At 47.3% G+C, this 19,520-nt stretch overlaps 1 protein-coding gene across 3 annotated transcripts in view; it reads right to left on the reverse strand.

The window, feature by feature from the left end:
- LOC143930954 (pyridine nucleotide-disulfide oxidoreductase domain-containing protein 2-like) overlaps nt 1-19,520 on the reverse strand; it is a 96,416-nt gene that overhangs the window by 8,100 nt on the left and 68,796 nt on the right. For 2 of the 3 annotated variants that reach the window (XM_077455654.1, XM_077455655.1), the window contains exons 13-15: nt 17,518-17,672; nt 13,063-13,169; nt 8,245-8,365 (exon numbers count right to left, since the gene is read on the reverse strand). In XM_077455654.1, the coding sequence (XP_077311780.1) occupies nt 8,245-8,365; nt 13,063-13,169; nt 17,518-17,672 (383 nt within the window). The remainder of the gene's footprint in view (nt 1-8,244; nt 8,366-13,062; nt 13,170-17,517; nt 17,673-19,520) is intronic. The other variant, XM_077455656.1, reaches the window with a different exon arrangement.

The raw sequence follows: 19,520 nt of genomic DNA on the forward strand, positions 1-19,520 counted from the left end.
ATCTGTACCACCACTGTACGCCCCTGCAAATCTGTACCACCACTGTACCCCCCTGCTCATCTGCCCCACCACTGTACCCCCCCGCTCATCTGCCCCACCACTGTACCCCCCTGCTTATGTGTTCCACCGATGCACCTCCTTTCTCCTCTACCCCACCGCTGTACCCCCTGCTTTTCTGTTCCACCGCTAAACCCCCCTTCTCATCCCTTCTACCACTGTACCTACTGCACATCTGCCCTACCACTTTACCCCCCTGCTCATCTGCCCCACCGCTTTACCTCCCTGCACATCTGCCCCACTGCTTTACACCCTATGCTTTTCTTCCCCAACACTGTACCTCCTGCACTGTCTCACCTCTGTGCCCTCCCCAGTCTTCAGCCCCACCTCTGTACCCCCTGGTTTTCAGTCCCACTTCTGTACCCCCCCTTTTCTTCAGCCACACCTCTGTACCCCCCTTTTCTTCAGCCACACCTCTGTACCCCCTGTTCTTCAGCCCCACCTCTGTACCCCCCCTGGCCTTCAGCCCCACCTCTGTACCCCCCTGGCCTTCAGCCCCAACTCTGTACCCCCCTGGCCTTCAGCCCCAACTCTGTACCCCCCTGGCCTTCAGCCCCAACTCTGTACCCCCCTGGCCTTCAGCCCCACCTCTGTACCCCCTGGTCTTCAACCCCACCTCTGTACCCCCTTGGTTTTCAGCCCCACCTCTGTACCCCCTTGGTCTTCAGCTCCACCACTTTAAAGCATGCTGGGACTTGTAGCCCTGTCACAGGCTGTAATGCTCCTGCAGAGCATAGTGGGAATTTTAGTTCTATCGTAGGCTGCAATGAAAGTGCAGCACATGCTGACACTTGTAGTTCTATCACAGGCTGTAAGGGAGGTGCAGAGCATGCTGGGACATGCAATTCTATCATAGGCTGCAAGAGAGGTGCAGAGCATGCTGGGACTTGTGGACCCCCCCCCCCCCAGCAACAATAGACACCTCTCTTAACAGTAGATCCCCAGAGCAACAATAGATCCCCCCCATCAGCAACAACAAACCCTCTCAACTATAGACCCCCTCCCAGCAACAATAGACCCCCCCAGCAGCTTGAATCAATAAATCCTCCAGCAGATCCCTGAACCCCACTCCATTACATACATTCAATGCTAGTGGTGCCAGAACTGCGTTCCCGCTTGAAAAAAAATCCCTGCCCATAGGGGAGATTTCCCATCGACATCCAAGTGTATCCGCTCCAATCAGCATTCTCGCTTGCTATGAACACAGATTTCTCTTCTTCAGAAGGAAAGTTACACAAGAGGAAAAAGTCCTCAGACCGGCCGGGGTGTGGGGAGCAAGAAAAGTGACACTCAGAAGTTATAGACGCCAAATAAAGAAATGTGAACAGTGCGCCCCGCTCAGAGTGACGCTTCAGAGGCTTTCGTTTGGTGTTTATGTAGAGTTCTCCTTTAAAGCCTCGTTCTCATGGGAAGAATTGAGATAAGCTTTCTTATTTCTAGGTGTAACCTGGTTTGCAGGTTGCTCTTCAGAGGGCGATGTATGTGTAAACCTCTGAGATAAAAAGCTCTAAGGAGCAGGGCCCTCTGATTCCTACTCTATTAAGTTGTATTATAATTGCACTGTCTGCCTTCATGTTGTAAAGAGCTGCGTAAACTGTTGGCGCTATATGAATCCTGCATAATAATTATTATTATTATTAACAAGCCTTTGCATACAATGGGATTCTGCATGTGGAGTGTAGTCAGGTGAAGGGAGACTCGCTACCAATCACTGGAGCATCAATGGGAGCTTACTGGAGAATTCCCAGCCTTGACTATGGCGACATCTAGTGGACAATTTAAGAAATGACACCATGCACATTCATACCTGCCTACAGTGCCTGATTAGAACTCCTGATCGCTTGTTCAGGTCAGTGACACAGAAACTACAGAAAGAAAGGATCAGCAGGATAAACACACAACTAGTATTTAAGGGAAGCAATGGCGGCTTACATATTTTCTTCAAGTACCCAGATATAGAAGTGAGTGACCAGTACTGTGACAACACGGGGCGGCACGGTGGTGTAGTGACTGGTGAGCACTTTCACCACCCAGCAGCAAAAGAGTCGCTGGTTCGAATACCGACCACAACACTAGCCGCCTGGAGTTTGCATGCTCTCCCTGTGCCTGTGTGGGTTTCCTCTGGGTACGCCGGTTTCCTCCCACACTCCAAAGACATGCTGGTAGGTTAACCACATGCCGACCAGCGCACGCCGATATACGTCGGCACAATGGCACTGCTGGGCAAATGGGCGTACAGGTACGTCCCCTTTAAGAAGTGGCAATGTTGGGGTGTGCGGCAGACTCGATGTCCGCCGCTGGCCCGCGATCGTGTCACGGGGCGGCAGGACGGGGAGATTAGGGTTGCCACCTGTCCAGGATTCACCCGGACAGTCCGGGTTTTGAATCATGTGTCCGGGTTTCAGGCAGACTGAAACCCGGACACATTATTCAGACCGGGCTGTCGCTTGCTAAGTAAACAATATAGTCACACACAAATCTGTTGCTGTCTGGAAGCTGTGGACAGCTGTCTGGGGGCAAGTTCAGCATCACTCGGGGGCACGGCGATGATGTCGGCAAGGACATTTAGGCCACACCCACTGTTCGCTGTGACACTCTATGTGCATCGAATTACTACTCTCCTTGGGGTGTCCCAGGCCGCTAAAGTGTTCGGGTTTGGCTTGAAGAAAAGGTGGCAACCCTAGGGGAGATGCCTATGTAAACAAGACATGTCCCCGTTCTGCCTTGTGACATGACAGAGATCACTGCTCCCTGTCAGCGCCTAGAGGCGATTCAGTTCGCATTGTGCGCTATACAAGTATTTCATTCATTCATGTCCTAGGTAGCCTCATTAGTTAGAATCACTCCCTAGGACACACTTAACCCCTTGATCCCCCCCCCCCCCCTAGTGTTTAACCCCATTCCTTGCCAGTGTAATTTTCACATTAATCAGTGCATTTTTATAGCACTGATCGCTGTGTAACTGACAATGGTCCCAAAATAGTGTCAAAAGTGTCCGACATAATGTCGCAGTCACAATAAAAATCGCAGATCGTTACTAATGAAAAAAACAATTAATAATAAAAACGCTATAAAACTATCCCCTATTTCTGGGATATGCAATTAGCGGACCTCCAGCTGTTGCAGAACTACAAGTCCCATGAGGCATAGCAAGATTCTGACAGCCACAAGCATGACACCCAGAGGCAGAGGCATGATGGGACTTGTAGTTTTGCAACAGCTGGAGGTCCGCTAATTGCAGATCCCTGAAAGCAGAGGCGGCTCTCTAATTAGGCAAATTAGGCGATTGCCTAAGGCCCCGCAGTCTTAAGGGCCTCGCAATCGAGTAATTTGCCTGTAAATAATCCGGTGGCAGCAAGTGCGGGGAGCGGGACAGTAGAGTCCTCTAGGTGGCGCAGCGGCTGGATGACAGACTGCATGAGGGCTGCATATCCATGTGGGACCCTCACTTGAGCTTCTCTCTTGTACCGCTCACCAGACCTCTCCTCCGCACCTGCCTCCTATTTGGTTCTGGGCTGGGGGGTGTTTCTGAAAAACCGCCCAGCTGGATAGTCCCACCATGAGTGTGAAGAGGGAGGAACTCTTATGCTGCCGACCAGAGCAAAGGTGAGTGCCCGTGCCGTGCAGCCTTCCCTGTGTGCCTGAATAGGAGGAGCGGTGGGGAGACTGCACATAGATAGTGGAATTCATTTTTACATATTACTCCATACAGCCGCTGAATGTCTGCAGGGAGGAGAGGAGGAGAAGTGATCATTCAGCGGTTGCATGAAGGAATATGGAAAAATCAATTCCACTATCTATGTGCAGTCTCTCCACCGCACCGCTCTCCTATCTAACTTTTTCTGCATCCCCGTTCTCTCCGGCCCCTCCGCTCCCTGGCTCCGCCTCTCCGTGCGCTCCCTGGCTCCGCCCCTCCGCCCCTCCGTGCGCTCCCTGGCCCCGCCCCTCCTGCTCTCCAGCCCCCTTTGTGCTCCCTGGCTCCGCCCCTTCTTGTACTCCCTTTCTCCACGCCTCCTGCTCTTTAGCCCCTCCCTTTGCTCCCTGGCTCCGCCTCTCCTGCTCTCCAGCCAATTCTTGTCCTCCCTGGCTCCACCCCATTTCGCCAGCACCCCCTGCTCTCCAATTCTTTCTGCTTCCCCTCTCAAGCTCCCCCCAGCACTCTCCACCCCCCACCCTTAGCACTATCTGGCCCCCAGCACTCTCCACCCTACACCCCCTACTTCTCTCTCTTGCCCCCATCACTCTCCACCTTCCACCCCCAGCACTCTCCACCCCCAGCACTCTCTCTGGCCCCCAGCACTCTCCAGCCCCCACCCCCAGCACTCTCCACCCCCAGCACTCTCTGGCCCCCAGCACTCTCCAGCCCCCACCCCCAGCACTCTCCACCCCCAGCACTCTCTGGCCCCCAGCACTCTCCAGCCCCCACCCCCAGCACTCTCTGGCCCCCAGCACTCTCCAGCCCCCACCCCCAGCACTCTCCGCCCCCCAACCCCCAGCATTCTCTGGCCCCCAGCACCTTCCAGTCCCCACCCCCCGGCACTCTCTGGTCCCCACCCCCCAGCACTCTCTGGTCCCCCACCCCCAGCACACTCTGGTCCCCACCCCCCAGCACTCTCTGGTCCCCACCCCCCAGCACTCTCTGGTCCCCACCCCCAGCACTCTCTGGTCCCCACCCCGCAGCACTCTCTGGTCCCCACCCCCAGCACACTCTGGTCCCCACCCCCCAGCACTCTCTGGTCCCCACCCCCCAGCACTCTCTGGTCCCCAGCACTCTCCTGTCCCCACCCCCCAGCACTCTCCGTCCCCACCCCCCATCACTCTCCTGTCCCCACCCCCAGCACTCTACAGCTTCCTCCCTGCTCTTTTCCCCCAGGGACTGCAGACAGGGACAGATCTCTAGATCTCTCTCTCCCCCTTTTCCCTCACCCTCTCTTTCTCACCTCCCCCTCTCTCTCTCTTACCCCTCTTCCCCCTCTATCTTTCTCCCCCTCTCTCTTACCCCCTCTCTCCATCCCCCCTCTCCTCTTACCCCCCTCTCCCTCCCCCTCTCTCTCTCTCTCTCTCTCACCCCCTTCCCACCCCTTTCCTCTCCCTTTCCCTTCTCTCCATTCCTCCCTTCTCTCCCTTCCTCCCTTCTCTCCCTTCCCTCCCTCCCTCCCTTCTCTCCCTTCCCTCCTTCTCTCCCTTCCCTCCCTTCCCTCCCTTCTCTCCCTTCTCTCCCTTCCCTCCCTTCCCTCCCTTCTCCCATTCCCTCCCTTCTCTCCATTCCCTCCCTTCTCTCCCTTCTCTCCCTTCCCTCCCTTCTCTCCCCTTCTCTCCCTTCCCCCCTCTCTCCCTTCCCCCCTCTCTCCCTTCCCCCTCTCTCTCCCTTCCCCCCTCTCTCCCTTCCCCCCTCTCTCCCTTCCCTCTATCCCCCCTTCCTTCCCTTCCTCTCTCCCTCCCTCCCTTCCTCTCTCCCTCCTCCCTCTCTCCGTTCCCTCTATCCCCCCTTCCCTTCCTCCCTCCCTCTCTCCCTCCCTCCCTCTCCCTCTCTCCCTCCTCCTCTCCCTTGCTTCCCTCTCCCTTGCTTCCCTCTCTCCCTTGCTTCCCTCTCTCCTCCGCTTCCCTCTCTCCCTCCGCTTCCCTCCCTCTCTCCTCCCTCTCCCCTCCTCTCTCCCCCTCCCTTCCCTCCTTCTCTTCTCCCTTGCTTCCCTCTCTATCTCACTTCCTTCCCTCTCTATCTCACTTCCTTCCCTCTCTATCTCCCTTCCTTCCCTCCCTCTCTCCTCCCTTCCTTCCCTCTCTCCCTTCCTTCCTCTCTATCTCACTTCCTTCCCTCTCTATCTCCCTTCCTTCCCTCCCTCTCCTCCTCCCTTTCTTCCCTCCCTCTCTCCTCCCTCTCCCCTTCCCCTCTCTATCTCACTTCCTTCCCTCTCTATCTCACTTCCTTCCCTCCCTCTCTGCCTTCCTTCCTTTCCTCTCTCTCCCTTCCTTCCCTCCCTCTCCCTTCCCTCTCTCTCCCCTCCCTTCCTTCCCTCCCTCTCTCCCTCCCTTCCTTCCTCCCTCCCTTCCTTCCCTCTCTCCCTCCCTCCCTTCCTTCCCTCTCTCCCATACCTTCCTTCCCTTCCTTCCCTCCCTCTCTATCTCCCTCCCTTCCTTCCCTCCCTCTCTCCCCCTTCCTTCCCTCCCTCTCTCCCCTCCCTTCCTTCCCTCCCTCCCCTCCCCTCCCTTCCTTCCCTCCCCTCCCCTCCCTCCCTTCCCTCCCCTCTCCCCTCCCCCCTCCCTTCCCTCCCCCCCTCCTTCCCTCCCTCCCCTCCCTTTCCCTCCCTCCCCTCTCCCTCCTCCTCTCCCTCCCTCCCTCCCCTCCCTCCCTTCCCTCCCTCTCTCCCTCCCCTCCCCCCTCCCCTCCCTTCCCTCCCTCCCCTCCCCTCCCCTCCCTCCCTTCCCCTCCCTCCCTCCCTCCCTCTCTCCCTCCCTCCCTCCCTCCCTCCCTCCCTCCCTCTCTCCCCTCCCCTCCCTCCCTCTCTCCCCTCCCCTCCCTCCCTCTCTCCCCTCCCTCCCTCTCTCCCCTCCCTCCTTCCCTCCCTCTCTCCCCTCCCTCCCTTCCCTCCCTCTCTCCCCTCCCCTCCCCTCCTTCCCTCCCTCTCTCCCCTCCCCTCCCCTCCCTTCCCTCCCTCTCCCCCTCCCCTCTCTTCCCTCCCTCTCTCCCTCCCCTCTTTTCCCTCCCTCTTTCTTCTCCCTTCCCTCCCTCTTTCTTCTCCCTTCCTTCCCTCTCTCTCTTCTCCCTTCCTTCCCTCTCTCTCTTCTCCCTTCCTTCCCTCTCTCTCTTCTCCCTTCCTTCCTCCCTCTCTTCTCCCTTCCTTCCCTCCCCTTCTTCTCCCTTCCTTCCCTCCCTCTCTTCTCCCTTCCTTCCCTCCCTCTCTTCTCCCTTCCTTCACTCCCTCTCTCCTTCCCTCTCTCCTCCCTTACTTCCCTCCCTTTCTTCTCCCTTCCTTCCCTCCCTCTCTTCTCCCTTCCTTCCCTCCCTCTCTCCTTCCCTCTCTCCTCCCTTCCTTCCTCCCTCTCTCCTCCCTTCCTTCCCTCTCTCCCTTCCTTCCCCTTCCTTCCCCCTTCCTTCCCCCTTCCTTCCCCCTTCCTTCCCCCTTCCTTCCCTCTTCCTTCCCCCTTCCTTCCCTCTTCCTTCCTCTCCTCCCTCTCTCCTCCCTCTCTCTCCCCCACCCCTCCTCTCCTCTTTCACCTCTCTCTCCCACTTTTGTGCACCCTTTATCTACCCCCCTCTCTGCCTCCCTCTCGGTCACCACTCTCCCTCTCACTCACAATGTCTTTCTCCCTCCCCCTCTCTATCTTTCCCTCCCCCTATCTCTCACAATCTCTCGCTCCCCCTCCCCTCTCTCCACCCCTTCTCTCTGTCTCCCTTCCCTCTCTTGCTCCCCCTGCACTGTGCTGGGATCCCCCCACTCTACTTCCTCTGCGGATGTGGAATGGCTCAGTGACAGACCCTCCCCATTCTCCCAAGACACAGGAAATTCTTAGAGGGGTTGCCACCTTGGTGGGCCCCAGATGTTTTAATGGCTGCATATGTCTGATGGGTGAGGAGAGTGCCCTGGAAGTGGTGCAGATGAACTGTTTGCTAGATCGGTGCATCTTTTTTGCAGCCATTTTTATTGCTTGAATTTTTTTCCCATTATGGGCGTGATTGGGGCCTCATGTGTAAGTTTCGCCTAAGGCCTCACAAAATCCTAGAGCCGCCTCTGCCTGAAAGGGAATACAAAGCAAGGAGCTCATCATATTTGTATAGATTAGATCCCCCGCCCCCTCCCTCGGTGATCAATCACCGGTACTGTCCATAATACTTCCATAGACTCTGCAAGGACTGTTGTATGATTTGATCTTACACATACGGCAGGCTAAACTGGTCCAGTCTGGTTTGGCTCTTTTACAACCCTAACACTGCACTGTAATCAGGTCCATCTTTAATAATTGATTGGACCCTGGGCAAATATTTTCTTGGGCCCCCCCGAGTCCACTTATCAGCTATTTGCGGGCAGTGCAGGCTCAAGGGTAAGCTGCCTTGGGCCCCCACAACAATGACTGGTCCCGTGGGGGGTGGGGGTGGGGCAGTTGCCCCTTTTGCTACTTGTTAGACGGCCCTGACTGTACTGTTCTCCATTCCTATAGGTTCAGCTCAGGTCATCCATCATATCTCACCTGGATGAGCTCCACTGCCGCACAGGTACAGCCCTCGTATAGGAGATCTGTAATCGGAGAACCCGGGCCCCGGGCGTGCAAAATATAACTGATCCAGGGACATACTTCCATGGAAAATATTCTGTGCAGGAAACAAAGGAGAGAGAGAGAGGGGATCAGAGCCAAGCGGGATCCTCCGTTCAGGAGGAAGTCAGTCTCACAATATGCGTTTATACATGTGTGCCGACCCCGATATCCAATCAGCATTGAGAGATAAAGCGGTTGTAAACCTCAGGCATGAAATATGAACAAAGCAAATCCCTCTACAGTGTGTACTTATCTCAATCCAGAGCACTAAGTGTCGTTTCTGTCTGCTGCCTCCTTCCTCTGCTATCAGCATGAATCACTTCCGACAAGTTTTCCTGACAGATAAAAAGTGACAAGGGAGGAGCCCCAGCACACAGTCTGTGTTTGACAGTCTCAGCTCTGTTCCTGTGTGAAGGGGGGGGGGGGGGAAGGGGTGTCTCTGCCCCTCCAATCAGTTCTCACCGAGCTCTGCAGAGTGTAACTTCAGCTCCCCAGCTCAGAAAAACGGAATTCTGGACCTTAAAGTGTTGTTCCACACACAAAATAAAAATGGCTTAAAATGAATAAAAAAAAATAAATAAAAAAAAAATGAATAAAAAAAAAAATGATTAAAAAAAAAATTTGGAAAAAAAAAAATGTAACTCGCGTCTAAATGCCTGTTGCTAGGGGGTCCCTCGTAGTCTGCCTCCTTCAGTTCCTGGGCTCCTGACGTCACTTCCCCTCGGCGCAGGAAGGGCTCAGCTCCGCCCCCTCCCTCCTGTCAATCATCTGGGACACGTGACAGCGACCTCTGTCATTTCCCAGGCAGCCCATCCCCCCTACAGTTAGAACACACCCAGGGAACACAGTTAACCCCTTGATCACCCCCTAGTGTTAACCCCTTTCCCTGCCAGCGTCATTTTTACATTGATCGATGCATTTTTATAGCAATGTAATAATGTTACTGGTCCCCAAAAAGTGTAAATTGGGGTCAGATTTGTCCGCTGCAATGTCGCAGCCCCGCTAAAAATTGCAGATTGCTGCCATAACCAGTAGAAACAATAAAAATAAATAAAAGTCCTTAAAGTGGGAGTTCCGCTGTTTTTTTTTTTTTTTTGGTTAAGTCAGCAGCTACAAATACTGCAGCTGCTGACTTTTAAAATATGGACACTTACCTGTCCAGGGCGCCCGCAATGTCACCACCCGAAGCCAATCTGTTGCTCGGCCCGGATCCAGTTGCTCGGATGCTGCCGCCGCCATCTTCGGAATGGGAATCAGGAAGTGGAGCCTTGCGGCTTCACTTCCCGGTTCCCTACTGCGCATGCCCAAGTCGCGCTGCGCAATACGGATGGTCCCTGCTGTCTCTGGGATCCGTGTGTTTTCCAGCAGACAGCGGGGGTGGGAGGGGGACAGGAAGTGGCGTAAATACCCGCAGATTCTGCGGCTATCTATGGCCAGAAGTGGGTGCAAATACCTGTATATTACCTGTATGTAATACCTTTATACAGGTATCTGCACCCCCCTCCCCCCTGAGAGGTGCCAATTGTGGCACCGGAGGGGGGAGGGTTCCGATGAGTGGAAGTTCCACTTTAGGGTGGAGCTCCGCTTTAAATCTGTCCCATAGTTTGTAGACGCAAACCAATCAATCAATATACACTTATTGTGATTTTTTTTTTTTTTTTTTTACCAAAAATATGCAGAATACATATCAACCTAAACTGAGGAATAAATTATTTTTTTATATATTTTTTTGTATATTTATTATAGCAGAAAGTAAAAAAAAAAATAGTTTTTATTTTTTTTTCAAAATTGTTGCTCTTTTTTTGTTTATAGCGCAAAAAAATAAAAACCGCTGATATTACCAAAAATATGTAAAAGAATATATATCGGCCTAAACCGAGGAACAAATTCGTTTTTTTATATATTTTTTTTGTATATGTATTATAGCAAAAAGTTAAAAAATATATATATACATTTTTTTTTTTCAAAATTGTCTCTCTTTTTTTGTTTATAGCGCAAAAAAAATAAAAACTGCCGATATTACCAAAAATATGTAGAAGAATATATATTGGCCTAAACTGAGGAACATATTCGTTTTTTATATATTTTTTTGTATATGTATTATAGCAGAAAGTAAAAAAAAAATAGTTTTTTTTTTTTTTCAAAATTGGCACTCTTTTTTTGTTTATAGCGCAAAAAAAAAAAAAAAAACTGCTGATATTACCAAAAATATGTAGAACAATATATATCGGCCTAAACTGAGGAACATATTTTTTTTTTAATATATTTTTTTGTATATGTATTATAGCAAAAAGTAAAAAAAAAATATATATATTTTTTTTTATTTCAAAATTGTCGCTCTTTTTTTGTTTATATAGCGCAAAGAAATAAAAAATGCTGATATTACCAAAAATATGTAGAAGAATACATATCAGCCTACACTGAGGAACAAATTCGTTTTTTTATATTTTTTTTTGTATGTGTTTTATAGCAGAAAGTAAAAAAAAAAGAGTTTTTTTATTTCAAAATTGTCAGTCTTTTTTTGTTTATAGCGCAAAAAAATAAAAACCGCCGATATTACCAAAAATTACCAAAAATATGTAGAAGAATACATATCGGGCTAAACCGAGGAACAAATTCATTTTTTTATATATTTTTTTTGTATATGTATTATAGCAAAAAGTTAAAAAAAATATATATATATATTTTTTTTTTCAAAATTGTCTCTCTTTTTTTGTTTATAGCGCAAAAAAAATAAAAACTGCCGATATTACCAAAAATATGTAGAAGAATATATATTGGCCTAAACTGAGGAACATATTCGTTTTTTATATATTTTTTTGTATATGTATTATAGCAGAAAGTAAAAAAAAATTGTTTTTTTTTTTTTTCCAAAATTGTCGCTCTTTTTTTGTTTATATAGCGCAAAAAAATAAAAAATGCTGATATTACCAAAAATATGTAGAACAATATATATCGGCCTAAACTGAGGAACATATTTTTTTTTTAATATATTTTTTTGTATATGTATTATAGCAAAAAGTAAAAAAAAAATATATATATTTTTTTTTATTTCAAAATTGTCGCTCTTTTTTTGTTTATATAGCGCAAAAAAATAAAAAATGCTGATATTACCAAAAATATGTAGAAGAATACATATCAGTCTACACTGAGGAACAAATTCGTTTTTTTATATATTTTTTTGTATGTGTTTTATAGCAGAAAGTAAAAAAAAAAGAGTTTTTTTATTTCAAAATTGTCGGTCTTTTTTTCTTTATAGCGCAAAAAAATAAAAACCGCCGATATTACCAAAAATTACCAAAAATATGTAAAAGAATATATATCGGCCTAAACCGAGGAACAAGAATATATATCGGCCTAAACCGAGGAACAAATTCGTTTTTTTATATATTTTTTTTGTATATGTATTATAGCAAAATGTTAAAAAAAATATATATATAATTTTTTTTTCAAAATTGTCTCTCTTTTTTTGTTTATAGCGCAAAAAAAATAAAAACTGCCGATATTACCAAAAATATGTAGAAGAATATATATTGGCCTAAACTGAGGAACATATTCGTTTTTTATATATTTTTTTGTATATGTATTATAGCAGAAAGTAAAAAAAAATAGTTTTTTTTTTTTTTTTAATTGTCGGTCTTTTTTTGTTTATAGCGCAAAAAAATAAAAACCGCCGATATTACCAAAAATTACCAAAAATATGTAGAAGAATACATATCGGCCTAAACTGAGGAACAGATTTGTTTTTTTTATATATATTTTTTGTATATGTATTATAGCAGAAAGTAAAAAAAAAAAATGTTTTATTTTTTTTCAAAATTGTCACTCTTTTTTTTGTTTATAGCGCAAAAAAAAAAAAAACCCGCCAATATTACCAAAAATATGTAGAAGAATATATATCGGCCTAAACTGATAAAGAACTTTTTTATTTTTTATTTTGGGATATTTATTATAGCGAAAAGTAAAAAATATTGTTTTCTTTTTCAACATTGTCGGTCTTTTTTTCGTTTATAGCGCAAAAAAAGTAAAAACCGCCGAGGCGATCAAATACCACCAAAAGAAAGCTCTATTTGTGGGGGGGAAAAAAAGGACGTCAATTTTTGTTTGGGTGCAACGTCGCACGACCACGCAATTGTCAGTTAAAGCGACACAGTGCCGAATCGCCAAAAAAACGGCCTGGTCATTAAGAGGGTCAAATCCTTGCGGTCCTTAAGTGGTTGTACTTTTTGCATGTTCCAGCATGTTGGACGGCCCATTAACAATGGGCTGCCTAAAATGCGTAAAAAATGTCTATATGATGTGAATGGGCCACTAAAAGAACCTACAACCACCAGCCATTGATCCTGCCAGAAATTCTCAGTCCTGTGCACTGAACTGATAACGTTGTTTGAGTTATCGGCCTATCAGCTATCTTCTGAGATACAAAACACCTCCCCCTATGTAATAAGATAAGAAATGGGGGGGGGGCGGTGTTTGAAGTCCAAATCAGAAGAGCAGCCTACGGTGACAACGTTGCTCCTCCATAGATACAGTGAGTGAGCGTTGTCACTTGAGGACAGGAAGTGTGTTGCTGGCAGGATCACCAGGCCACAAATTTAGGGGAAAAAAGCCTGAAAAGTAAACTAACGGAGGCGCCTCATCTACAGAGGGGTCAGCCGCAATATATGACATTTGTGTTCTTTTGTCTTGCTATTAGGAAATGAGTGAAGACACAAGTATAAGACGCAGACGGTGCAATCCCTTTCTACATACTCCTCCAGGGAGGCCGAATATCCTCTCCAGGTCGGGCGGTGTCAGGACATCTCTGCCAATCACAGACGACTTGAACCCCGGAGCGTATTTCTCTATCCAGCCGAACACTGAAAAGAATGGAAGGAAATTATAAGGATGCAGGTTGTCGGTTCGGAGGGTTTCAGGAAAATTGGTGTGCGGCTCTACAACATCGCCCGCCGCTATCAGCCGGAGCCCAGCGGTCCGCAGCGCCCAACTTCTACAATAACGTGTTATTCATTTGATATGAAATTACAATTATCCACTTGCCGACCAGCTCACATACACTTACCTCTGCCAAGTGGCTCGTTCCCGTGAACCGCCGTACCTCTACGTCGGCCGTACCGGTACGTCAGCTTCTTTAACCGATTCAGCCCCCCGGAAGATTTTACCCCCCTTCCTGACCAGAGCACTTTTTGCGATTCGGCACTGCGTCGCTTTAACTGACAATTGCGCGGTCGTGCGACGTTGCACCCAAACAAAACTACGTCCTTTTTTTCCCACAAATAGAGCTTTCTTTTGGTGGGATTTGATCACCTCTGCGGTTTTAATTTTTTGCGCTATAAGCAAAAAAATAGCGACAATTTTGAAAAAAAAGCAATACTTTTAACTTTTTGCTATAATAAATATCCCCCAAAAATATATATAAAAAACATTTTTTCCTCAGTTTAGGCCGATACGTATTCTTCTACATATTTTTGGTGAAAAAAATAAATAAAAAAAATCGCAATAAGCGTATATTGATTGCTTTGTGCAAAAGTTATAGTGTCTACAAAATAGGGGATAGAGTTATGGACTTTTTATTATTAATTTTAATGGTGGCGATCTGCGATTTTTATTGCAACTGCGACATTATGGCGGACACTTTTGACACATTTTTGGGACCATTTTTTTTATACAGAGATCAGTGCTATCAAAATGCACCGATTACTGTGTAAATGACACTGTCAGGGAAGGGGTTAACCACTAGGGGGCGATCAAGGGGTTAAATGTGTCCTAGGGAGTGATTCTACGGTGGTGGGGGGGCTCCCGATGACAGGGAGCAGTGATCTCTGTCGTATCCAAAGGCAGAACGGGGAAATGCCTTGTTCACATAGGCACTTCCCTGTTCTGCAGCTCCGTGACACGATCGCCGGGAGACTGGCGAACATAGAGTCCGCGGGTCCCACGGGCACAGTCACGTTGTATGTGGCAGGCGCATGTGCACCTGCTAGCCCCACCAATTAAAAGGGACGTACAGGTAAGCCCATTTGGCCATTGTGCCAGCGTGTATATGGGTGTGCAGAGGTTGGAAAGTAGTTAAGAGCCATAGCAGGCGCACACGCGTCTGCTGCATGGCGGGGGGCCCCGGAGCACAATTCCAGCACAAGAGCCAGAACGGGGATTTGTGTGTGTAAACACACAAATCCCTGTTCTTACAGGAGAGGAGAGACAGATCTGCTGTTCCTACTAATTAGGAACAGCGATATGTCTCCTCCTCCAGTCAGCCCCCTACAGTTAGAAGCACACACGAGGAAACACATTTAACGCCTTGATCGCCCCCTAGTGTTAACCGCTTCCCTACAAGTGACATTTACACAGTAATCAGTGCATTTTTTATAGCTCTGATCGCTGTATAAATGTCAATGGTCCCAAAAAAAGTGTCAAAAGTGTCCGATCTGTACACCGCAATGTCGCAGTCCTGCTAAAAATTGAAGATCACCGCCATTATTAGTAAAAAAAAAAAAATAATAATAATAATGCCATAAATCTATCTCGTAGTTTGTAGACGCTATAACTTTTGCGCAAACCAATCAATATACGCATATTGTGATTTTTTTTTTAACAAAAATATGTAGAAGAATATATATCAGCCTAAACTGATAAAGGTTTTTTTTTATTTTGTGATATTTATTATAGCGAAAAGTAAAAAATATTGTTTTCTTTTTCAACATTGTCGGTCTTTTTTTGTTTATAGCGCAAAAAATAAAAACCGCCGAGGCGATCAAATACCACCAAAAGAAAGCTCTATTTGTGGGGGGGAAAAAAAGACGCCAATTTTGTTTGGGTACAGAGTCGCATGACCACGCAATTGTCAGTTAAATTAACGCAGTGCCTTATTGCAAAAAAATGGCCTGGTCATTAACTACTCGTTGCCTAAATGACGGCAGGGCAGTGCAGCTCTCGTTCTGGGATGGCGTCATATGACGGCATCCCAGAACGGGCACGCAGCGTAGCAATCACAGCAACACGGCACGACCCGATCTCTGTAAAGAGACGTGTCCGCGGCTCTTTAACCATGTGATCAGCTGTGGCCACAGCTAATCACATGGAACAGGGCTGTGGTTGGCCCTGCCTGTACCATGTGATCACATTGACCAATCACAGGTATTAACACAATTGTAACAATGAATGGAATGAATCAAGGCCATCCATTGTTTATAGCCAAGGTTTTACGTGGTTGATCAGAAGGATGGAGACAGCAGAATAGTCAGAAGCCAGGCCAGGAGAATCAGAGTCCTTAAACAAGCTGAAATCACAACCAGAGAAGTCAAGCATAAGGGTCGTGTGATCTGCTGTGATTGGTCACAGCAATCACATCGTACTTTCAGAGTGCCGCTACACTGTGATCACGGACAGATCACGTCCGTAGTGTGGCCACACGTGTCTCTTGTTCCAGGAGGACGTCTTATGATGTCCACCCACAACTAGGAAAGTCCCGTACAAACTACTATAGGCCCGGGCAGGAGCTGGTTAAGAAAAGTTTTCTATTCCGTTCCTCTGAATTTTTCTCTCACTTTGGTCAAAGAACATCAATTTGACACCACTAATGCTTAAATAAATCGAAAGAACGGTCGTAAAACAGAAATTTTTTAAAGAAAATCTATAGTAAGGCCAACATAAGGCTGGTGGTTCCTTCAAATTAATCTTGGACTAATAGTAAGGCCAACAAAAAGGCTGGTGGTTCCTTCAAATTAATCTTGGACTAATAGTAAGGCCAACAAAAAGGCTGGTGGTTCCTTCAAATTAATCTTGGACTAATAGTAAGGCCAACATAAGGCTGGTGGTTCCTTCAAATTAATCTTGGACTAATAGTAAGGCCAACATAAGGCTGGTGGTTCTTTCAAATTAATCTTGGACTAATAGTAAGGCCAACATAAGGCTGGTGGTTCCTTCAAATTAATCTTGGACTAATAGTAAGGCCAACATAAGGCTGGTGGTTCCTTCAAATTAATCTTGGACTAATAGTAAGGCCAACATAAGGCTGGTGGTTCCTTCAAATTAATCTTGGACTAATAGTAAGGCCAACATAAGGCTGGTGGTTCCTTCAAATTAATCTTGGACTAATAGTAAGGCCAGCATAAGGCTGGTGGATCCTTCAAATTAATCTTGGACTAATAGTAAGGCCAAAATAAGGCTGGTGGTTCCTTCATATTAATCTTGGACTAATAGTAAGGCCAAAATAAGGCTGGTGGTTCCTTCAAATTAATCTTGGACTAATAGTAAGGCCAGCATAAGGCTGGTGGTTCCTTCAAATTAATCTTAGACTAATAGTAAGGCCAGCATAAGGCTGGTGGTTCCTTCAAATTAATCTTGGACTAATAGTAAGGCCAAAATAAGGCTGGTGGTTCTTCAAATTAATCTTGGACTAATAGTAAGGCCAAAATAAGGCTGGTGGTTCCTTCAAATTAATCTTGGACTAATAGTAAGGCCAAAATAAGGCTGGTGGTTCCTTCATATTAATCTTGGACTAATAGTAAGGCCAAAATAAGGCTGGTGGTTCCTTCAAATTAATCTTCGACTAATAGTAAGGCCAAAATAAGGCTGGTGGTTCCTTCATATTAATCTTGGACTAATAGTAAGGCCAAAATAAGGCTGGTGGTTCTTTCATATTAATCTTGAACTCACCCAGGAGGTGATTTAATTCTTCTTCTAAGTCAAGTCAAGATTTTTGCAAATAAATGCTTTATCTCAAAGCCTTTGCAGAAGGAAAGGAGACATCGGTGGCATGTGGAGGAAAGAACCCTTCACCATCAGTGAAGGAAGGGGGTCTTTATGGTTACAGTGGTTTAGCAGTGGAATGTCCTACCATGTCCTACCATGGGATAGCAATGACAAGGACTAGATACTACTAAACCATGGTATGGTAATGGATTTGATTTGACTGTTTTTATGGTTCATGAAGAATATTGATCTCATTGAATGAGCGAATATTGTCATTACTTGGAGGGGGAATTGGTCTTCATCAGGACCAAAACTGATGGAGCCAGCAATGGGTTGAACTGGATGTGACATTTCCAGGCCCAGAGCACTCTGTCTACACTTATTGATGACTTCTTCTGCTAGAAGTAGACAATGAAAACCTAAATGTTTATAAGATAAGTGATGATACTCAATAGAAATTCATATGGAAATATAACACATTAAACATAATTCACCAGCAGAGCCATCACTTACCATTATCTGCATATCTATTCTTTTCTTCTTCGCCCCACTGCCGGCCTCCAGTCAGAGTGTATGGAGTGTATTGGGAGAAGATGGAAATGACATGACATCCAGGAGGAGCCAGAGTCGGGTCTAGTGATGAGGGGATACATAGCTCCATCATAGGCCTGTGAGAAGTACAAGACTAGAGTCACTTCCATGGCTGGCATGCACACAGCTACTTATACCGTGTAATAGATTTACTACTTCCGGTTCTGCTTACGCATTGTTATAATTTGTTCACAATCAGCTCAATATTGCCTTCAATTCACCTTCTCCTATCTGATCCCTCTCCTGGACCTGAGTAATGGGACATTTCTACAATTTACTGAAAGCCATTGTCACATACCTGGTTGGAGGCTGAAGTGAGGAGAGAACTTCCCTTGCGGCTGAGGTCTGAGCACCACTGGAGGCCATGACAGGGAGGAGTGCAAGGCTCAAAGGAGCAGGGGTGCCAATAGACTTGTTTACTTGTGGCTGTTGCAAGAAATGTCCAACTGATAGTTCTCAGGCAGACCTGCAGGAGCGTCAGCAGGAAGACCAGGAGCACCAGTGATAGAGCAGGTCAGGTTTCAGCAGGGAAGACATAACAATGAGGTCAGGAACCAGAGTGTAAGAGTTCAGGGCTTACTACGCAAGCACCAATGGCACGTTGCCGCAAGAGGAAATCCGTGCCAACTGAGCATGCGCCAAAGACCCCTCAGGGCACCAACCCGCACTTGAGCAGAAGACTTGATGGAAAAGGGCAGGAAAATGCTCAGGATGTGCACAGGAAGTGACCTCAACCTGATGGGAAAAGGTGGGAAAATACCCAGGAGGCGCACAGGAAATGACATTTACCTGATGGAAAAATGTGGGAAAATGCCCAGGAGGCGCATAGGAAGTGACCTCAAACTTCCCTATATAAGCCCAGCCCAAACACAACCAAATTATCTTCAGTCCCCCCTTGTTCCTGTGCTAGTGTGTGATCTGTCTGAACCTGTTGTAACCTGAAAACCTATTTGACTACTCTTAATTGCTGCTTGCCAATGACCTCGGATATGTACCTTAACCATTCTACTTCTTTGCCCCTTTTCTACTCAGCTGCCAGATTGGAACCGACCCCGGCTTGGATCTCAACCATTTTTCATAACCCCTTTATGCTTCGTTGCCCAACTGGTACCTTGACCTCGACTCAGATCTCGGACTAAGGCTTGCACGGTGCTCCGCACCCCTGGTACCCCTGCCACTTGGTGTCCACCAAGTCTCTGTCTCCATCTCCATTAAGGATCCGAGGTGCAAGGGAGGCCTCCCCACTACTTTGGTCTCACATCAGGTACGTGGCCCTTGTGACAGCGGCAAGAAAAGAGGTTGGAGGAGGTGTGGTCTGTGCTCTCTTTCTCCCCTTCTGTCTCATAGGCTTTCATATAATGAAGCGGGGGGAACAATTTTCCATTTTTGCCTTGGGCGCTGACTGATCTTGTCCCACCACTGGCCCTACCCTGCTTTTATACGTGGGGTTACTCTAAACCAAATAACCTCTCTACAATGGCCACAGCCGAACCTACTCACTTTAAGTGTACCTATGCTCTCCAGAGTACATAATGCATAGGCCACTGCACAGAATAACAAAAACCACCCTCTGTCAGTACAAATTGAACCCCCCCCCCAACCCATAGCCTCAATTCCCCCCCCCCCCAAGGTACATATCTTCCTGCCACAGCCTTGAATCCACCCCCCCCCCCCCCACCCAGGTCACCACCTCAGTACAGACCCCCTTCCCAGCTTAATCCCTCTATACAGACACCTCCATCCAATACAGACCTTCTCAGTACAGACCCTCTTCACAGCCTAATCCCTCTATACAGACACCCCCATCCAATACAGACCTTCTCAGTACAGGCCCTCTTCACAGCCTAATCCCTCTATACAGACACCCCCATCCAATACAGACCTTCTCAGTACAGGCCCTCTTCACAGCCTAATCCCTCTATACA

The sequence above is a fragment of the Lithobates pipiens genome, unplaced genomic scaffold (assembly GCF_037356315.1).
Source record: "Lithobates pipiens isolate NorthernLeopardFrog02 unplaced genomic scaffold, aLitPip1_a1.2 Scaffold_25, whole genome shotgun sequence".
Lineage (NCBI taxonomy): Eukaryota > Metazoa > Chordata > Amphibia > Anura > Ranidae > Lithobates > Lithobates pipiens.